Source organism: Anastrepha ludens, chromosome 5 (genome assembly GCF_028408465.1).
Source record: "Anastrepha ludens isolate Willacy chromosome 5, idAnaLude1.1, whole genome shotgun sequence".
Taxonomy (NCBI): Eukaryota; Metazoa; Arthropoda; class Insecta; order Diptera; family Tephritidae; genus Anastrepha; species Anastrepha ludens.
This window is the reverse complement of record NC_071501.1, coordinates 106,950,067-106,957,145: the sequence shown is the minus strand read 5'-3', so window position 1 is coordinate 106,957,145 and position 7,079 is coordinate 106,950,067. Positions and strand designations below refer to the sequence as shown.

General features: G+C 36.3%; 1 protein-coding gene and 1 pseudogene across 2 annotated transcripts; both read right to left on the bottom strand.

Annotated features, from left to right (window-relative positions):
- Window positions 1-1,810: 1,810 nt before the first annotated feature.
- On the bottom strand, window positions 1,811-4,765 carry LOC128864831 (uncharacterized; annotated as a pseudogene).
- Window positions 4,766-4,788: 23 nt separating this feature from the next.
- On the bottom strand, window positions 4,789-6,779 carry LOC128864341 (uncharacterized). Of its 2 annotated transcripts, XM_054103953.1 has the most exons (3): window positions 6,243-6,779; window positions 5,800-6,181; window positions 4,789-5,732 (listed from the first exon to the last, which is right to left on the bottom strand). In XM_054103953.1, exons 2-3 carry the CDS (start codon window positions 5,965-5,967, stop codon window positions 5,289-5,291), a joined length of 612 nt encoding a protein of 203 aa, XP_053959928.1. In that variant the 5' UTR covers window positions 5,968-6,181; window positions 6,243-6,779; the 3' UTR covers window positions 4,789-5,288. The 2 variants fall into 2 exon arrangements, with proteins under 2 accessions (XP_053959928.1, XP_053959929.1); XM_054103954.1 differs by having other exon boundaries at window positions 5,800-6,779.
- Between the last annotated feature and the right edge of the window lie 300 nt (window positions 6,780-7,079).

The window sequence follows — 7,079 nt, the reverse complement described above, 5'->3', positions numbered from 1 at the left end:
ATTTTACACAAATACATATACAAATAATATATACAATTTTATAAGTTCATTTGGTGTTTTCATATTTTGTATTTTTATATAAACAAAGTTTCGAAAAGCTTTCAGCTAAGGTAATTGATTTGATGCAATCAATTTATTTTTCAGTGTCACACAAACAATTGCACATAAATCAGTGGTAAATAACACAAATTTTAAAATATTGACTTAAACACTTGGTTACATTACTTAAGTACTTATGTGTACATACATACATAATATTTTGAATGTAGTGTGTATAATGAATGTCGGTTTGAATATTTTTCCCAATGAGTATCTCAAGTTGTATATATGTGTGTAGATTATTGAATTTCTTTAAATTTATATCACTTATTTACAGAGTAATTTTTATTGTGAGTAAATGAGAAACCTAAAGCAGCTAAAATAAAGTATTGAAATATAAAAAAAAATAATAACAGTGTAAGAGGCCTTTATTGCGGCCCTTATTGAGGTCCTGTGTTCCACCGAGGAACTACTGGAATATGTCCTAATGTACCTATATAAGAAAAAATAAGATACTCTAACGTGGCATCACAAAGAATGGCATATCACAAAATTCGAAACAAAACGTAATAATAACCACATAACACGAAATAAAATAATGCCATAAATACAGTTTAGCATAACATAACATAACACAAAGTAACATAATAACAAACAAAGTAATATAGTAAAACATAACAAAGCGTGAAAAAAGCTACATAATTAAATATAAATAACCAGTAAAATAAAATAAAAAGAAATAACATAAAGACAAGCAAAAAAAATAGATAAAGCCCCAGAAAAATATTTCGCCCTTCTTGAAGATGAAATAGTAGTGGTCAACTAAATTGGATAACATTTTTTCCATTTTTTGTTTGCTGCTTTTTTTTACTAACAAAATTACTTCGCAAAAATATAAGAAGGGGCATTTTACTACAAAACCTTAAAACATGCATGGAATTTCATTTAAATAACTCGTTTGAGTGTCATTATTGCATAAGAAAATGTGTGAGCCTACTTTTATACGTAGTTTGCTCTTTACTTGAGATTTATATACTAGGGCGTTCATTCTACACATATGGTACATGTTTGTGTGGTGGTATATTAGTTTACATAAAATTTCTCTAATACATAATTGAAATAGTTCTCTTATAACTCCATCCCCGCCTGCCTTCTTCTCTATAAATATAGATGCTTTTTATTTAAATTCATTTCCCCCACATTAAATAACATTTTAAATTTTTGAAGTGAAACTTCTTTAGGCGCGTCGGGGGGCCCAAGGCAGATTGAAAATAGGCGAGTGAAACGGTAAATTCGGAGCGTTACCGAAATCCGTCAAATGGGCGGGGCCAAGGAGCAGCTGCTCCTTCCCACTCTCGCCTATTCGCTCTCTCTGTCGCTCTCTCGCATTGCAAGCGCTGAACGATGTGAGGGAGCCACCGAGACACGCCGTCTCTCCCCTTCTCTTCGAAATAATATGAACTGAAATGTATATAGCACACAAGTAATAATTGAAGTAGACTGGCGACATGCAGGCAACCGACAATCGACAACCGACAACGGGTATTAGATAGCCATAGCCCGTGCAAATGAGTGCTGTGTGTGAGTATCAGATAAAGCGCCGATTGAATGTGTGTAAGCGGGAAAGCAATAAGAAACTGCTGTGAAGTAAATAGATGGCAGGTATGGAGGAGACGAAGAGATACAATGAGTGCGTTTGCCAAACGAGTGACGATAGTTGAAGTAGAAGGTTGTAAAATGACACAAGAGAAGAAGGGGGTGTCTGCTTACTTTAACATTTTTGCATACCTTCGTTGGAAAAGTGTAAAATATCTAAAATCTCACTCACCTCTGCTGCTGGTATATCGAACGCGAAACTTTCATTAAATACTGGACTCAGTGTGCGCTTCTTGACATGCGTCTTCTTCTTCGCAATGCGTTGCCCATTGTATAGTAAATAGATCTTTACGTACGGATCAACTAAACCGGTAACGTCCATGCGCGGCAAATTACGCGACTTTAACAGCACAACAGTTAAACGACCAGCGGTTGGCTGCCAGCATAGCGAAATCAATAGCTCGCCACGTCCTTGAGCCCGTATCTTCAAACTACGTGGCTGTATTTCCTTGCTGATGGAGAGAGCTTCTTTAGATATGTCGCCAATTTCAATGGACGATAATGGGCAGACAACCTCGCCTATAACATCATCACGAGAATAACGATCGAAGCTGAGTATGACAAAGTGCAGGGACATGTTCTGTAGATCGCTAATATTCAAGCCATAAAATGTGAAATCCTCATCATAGACTGGATTGCGTGTGTTGCGTACAACCCGAGTCTTCACCTTATGCTGTTTGTCGGGCAACAGTTGTAGCTTCACATACGGATCGGTGGCGGTTTGTGTACGACCATTCAAACCAGTCGGTATATCATTGGAGCCATTTGAGAAATTTTTGTTGCTATTGCCGTTGTTGCTGCTACCATCACCGCTCACGCCGGAACCACCACCACCACCACCACCACCACCACCACCACAACAACCACCGTTCTTACAAGGCAAGCCGCGGCGACGTATAATCGAGACCATTAGTGCATTGCGTTCGGCCAAATAGTATAGCTTGAAGTAGATGGTGCCCAATTTGCCATACTGTTCGATATTCAACTCCTTGCCAGTATCTTCCATTGCACTTAGATGATGGTGATGGTAGTGGTTGTGACTATTATTATTACCATTGTTGCCCTGGGTCTGGGCCACAATGGTCGCCTGTATCTCGATAGTGGGTGAATGCTTTTGTTCGCCGTTCATCAGTTAACGATTGTGGCGTGGTTGTATCTCATCTTCCTCTACATATTTCATAGTTTGTGGTGCAATCGGTGACGTGGTTTGATCCTGCATTGACTGCAAAATGCCCAACTGCTTGGTGCCTGTCGGTGAGGGGGATTTTTGAGATAGTGTGGTGGTTGTCCACTTGGTGAGCGCACAGCTGTTGGTCGGCGAGTCGGTTGGAATGGGAAAGAGGAGTCATGCTGATTCTGTTTGCGGTTGCGTTGACTTATTTGCTTGGCACAAACGCACGCGACTGCGGAGAGAACAGCGGCGGTGGCAAATCCCAAAATAGCTGGAAGAACTGTGGACGAGAATTGATATATATTAAGGCAAATCTCTAATATACAGTCGGTACAAATAAAACGTAATAGGCTTCTGCAATACGATCTTTGATTTCTCTCAAGTTTCGCGCATGGGCAACCTGAGGGAACTGGACTTAAAGAAATTATGGGGGTAGCTAAAGCCAAAAAAGTCCCTACAAGAGGTGCTAAATCCTTAAATAAGTCTAAACTACCATTATCATATTCCCAACATTTTTTCAACTAAACTGCAATCATTAAAATAAATTTTAAATATTTAAAATATTTCCTGAGAAGGAGTTTTAACGCCTTCAAAAATATGGCCATTCACAGTTAACTTAAGGCCGGCGGGCCAATTAGATGTCCTAAATTCAGTAGTTTTCGCGAAGCGTTGTAGGATGAGAAAAAAAACAAGTAGCCAAATGAAGTTTTGGGGATAGTTTAATATATATTTGAACTAAAAAAAAAAATTTGTACAATCTCCAACAATATATTGTAAGCCGAGTTATCAATAGATTCCCAGAGCGCCTGTATCCAACTTTTGTACAAGATACAACTTGCAATTTTCATCTGAAAACAAAACAAAAAGCATTTTTAATTTTGATGTAATTATCTTCGATGTGAACTAAGAAAATTGGGAGAAACACGTAAAATTCGAATGTTTGGGGAAGGTAGAAAAAAAAGTGGTTTTTCAAGGAAAAAAAAAACTCTTCAACTGGGTAAAAAAGTCGCTTAAAAAAGTTTTTGGATGTTTTTTTTAGTTCACATCCAAGATAATTACATCAAAATTAATAATCTTTTTTTTTTTGTTTTCAGATGAAAATTGCAAGTTGTATCTTGTACAAAAGATGGATACAGGCGCTCTGGGAATCTATTGATAACTCGGCTTACAATATATTGTTGGAGATTGTAAAAATTTTTTTTTTTTTAGTTCAAATATATATTAAACTATCCCCATAACTTCATTTGGCTAATTGTTTTTTTTTCTCATCCTACAACGCTTCGCGAAAACTACTGAATTTAGGACATCTAATTGGCCCGCCGGCCTTAAAATGACCTAGAAAGTCAGTGGCTTTAGAGACTTCAGCCCTTCTTATGGCCACCTAAATTTCGTAGCTGGTGAAAGCAAGCGGTGCATTGTTGTTCAGACGGTTGTGCTGCCTTTTGGTCACACGACGCATGGCCCAGCTTTGTCTTGCTTACAATGAAAAATAAAGTTTCTCAGCAAATTATGACAATTTTTTTAAGTGAAATACTCGCTGACATATAGACAACACAAATAATTTTGTAATATTTATTTTTTAACTTATTTGTTTTTTGGTACAAATTTTATATACAAACATAGTTTCTTCGTTGTTAATACATTACTAGTCTTGTTTTGTTTTTATGAAGTTTTATTTTATTTTCGGTATTTAATGCCCTTCCATGTTGAAGGATCTGATTCCAAAAAACTTGTTTTAATTCCTAAGCGGGTAAAGAATGTTTTAGTTCTTGATGAAATAAAATCATTTATGTAATATATATTCTTGCCGCCGTAAAGCGTTATTTCTGACATTGTTGCAACAACTCTCTTTGGAACAGCATCTTCCTTCTGATTATCGCTAGTAATTGCTTCCACCATTTTTCGCTTAATATGTGAAGGAATTTGATCAACAAAAAATGAAAGGCCAACCGCCTCTTCCGACAAATACCATAAATGATTTTTAATTTTATGTAACAAGGCATTGGATACATTCTTATCGAAATATACAATCACATCTTGAATGAGCTTAAGGTCATTTTGTGGAGCAGCTATTGGATCCACACAACGAAACCAATATGGAACGTAGATGCAGGTTAAAAAAATACAAACGCTTCTTAGACTCTTTATTTCTGAAGTCGTTAACACGAATTGCTCGCGAAACAGAAACATTTTGTAGCAATATAGGCACTTCGACATAAACCTTGCGTGTGATGTTGCACCAGGTGACCGTACTTGTGAAAAATTTGGTACGTCTTCCCCAACAAAGAGCAACGAGTTGTAGTAATTCTTTATAATCGGCACGAGTGTGGTGACTATTTAATGCAGTTAGACAAAAATTCTTAAAAATTTCCACTTCAGCTATTGTAAAGACTTTCCGAACTCCATTTTCCGATATTCCACTTTAGAATGACTTAGAATTAATGTTTTTCCAGCTGTTAAAGAAACGATTGAATAAGGGAACTTCCTGTGCTGATGATTTGCCAAAATTTAGTTCGAACACTGCTTTGACTAGCAACTCACTAACATGGTGACGACAGGGAAAGAAAAGTAGATTTCGGCCCAACCTTTTTTCAAGCAAGAACGCTGCTCCATTATTAACTCCCGTGTTAGCAGCTGTTGTATCAAATGATACAATTTCCACTAAATCATCGAGCTTCCACTTGCACAAAAAATTATGTATTATTGCAGCTATTGCATCTCCCGTTGAACTTTCAATTTTTGGTATCCCCAGCAGTTTTTCCATATTTCCTCCTGTGACAACGAGAGACAATCGATCTTTCTTTTCTGTGCCTCGGATTTCTGCAAGCAGCTTGCCATCCCAGTGAAGGACAAAAACGTCAGGAATCTACAAACAAGTAAAAAGAAAGTTCAAGAATACAAAATCTTATAAACATATTCAGTAAAACCATTACATTGAATCCATTAATAATCTCTTGAGCTTGTATGCGACGATAATCTCTCCTCATCGAATGTAATGTTGTTCGATTAAGAATTAAATCTTCCATTTTTATTGACGGCGTTCCATTAACACTTTGCATGGTATTTCTGAAGGCAGCAACCGTTGCACTCACCAAATGCATGGTATCTCTTGTTGAGAGTTACATTGGTCCATGCATGCAAGCATTCTATCATCAATAAAATTAATTTTTCCTCGATTTGCCTTTTTCGGTAGTAAATTAATGTTACTTCCGTCTGTATATTCGCCTTCATTCATATCTTTTGCTGCATTTTCTTCGCCAGCTGAAATATCCTTTTCAGCGTCCTCGGTATCAGAGACTTCAAGAGCATAATTAGCTTCAAATGGGATCAAATATTAAAAAAAAGAACCAGTAAAGCTTAACTTTAATAAACTTACTATGAACTAAATGCTTTTCAACGCGCTTTCTTTCTTCTTCCATTCGTTGCTCTTTGCGTTTTTCTTTTCTTGTGAGTACAGTATCGGCACCGTACTATACATACTACCTGGACGTCCTCTATTTCTTTGGAGCAAAAGAAAGTCTTTATCTTCGTGCATTTTCATTATACCTAGGGCATCCATGGCTGCAATGTCAAATATGAAGTTTTCAATTTTATCCTTAAACTCTGCTTCATTTTTACGACACTTCTCGTTAGGAGTCCTGGAATGTTTTTGTAAATTTCTCCATTCCTCGTAAAGATGTTTAAGTTTTTTAATACAATTTTTTTCTTGCGCCGTGGGAATTTTAGCTTTTTCCCAAAATTCAATCGTGGCACCAATAGTGTATTTCATACTACTTTCGAAAGTCAAGTTTTCGTGCCTCATTTTGTAAAACAATAATTGGAGCACCTGTTTCATTGATGGCAACTTGGCCCCCAAAATCACACTTTCACATTCACCCACAAGAAATATTTTTTGCTCAGAACGTAATATTTTTTTCCGAATGCCTGATAATGATTTCGAACTAATTTTTTCACTAACTAATTACTTTTGTACTATTAAACGCATAAGACAACTGAAACTGAATAAAAATGCAATGTCGAGTAAAAATTCAAAACTTTTAGCGTATTCAGCGAACACAACAGTTGATGAATTGTTAAGTGATCACTAAAGTGTTGATTATGAAACAAATTTTTATTTTTATTATTATAGTGAAGTGTGAAAAATTATTTAAAAAGTTCCTTTGCATAAAATTTAAAAATAACTATTTCATTTAGCAGCTGGCTCAACACACCG

Coding starts and splice junctions, on each gene's coding strand:
- LOC128864341 (XM_054103954.1), bottom strand. CDS start 5,967: ATGCATTTGGTGAGTGCAACGGTTGCTGCCTTCAGAAATACCATGCAA. Junction 5,733..5,799: donor AGATTATTAATGGATTCAAT/GTAATGGTTTTA, acceptor ACTTGTTTGTAG/ATTCCTGACGTTTTTGTCCT.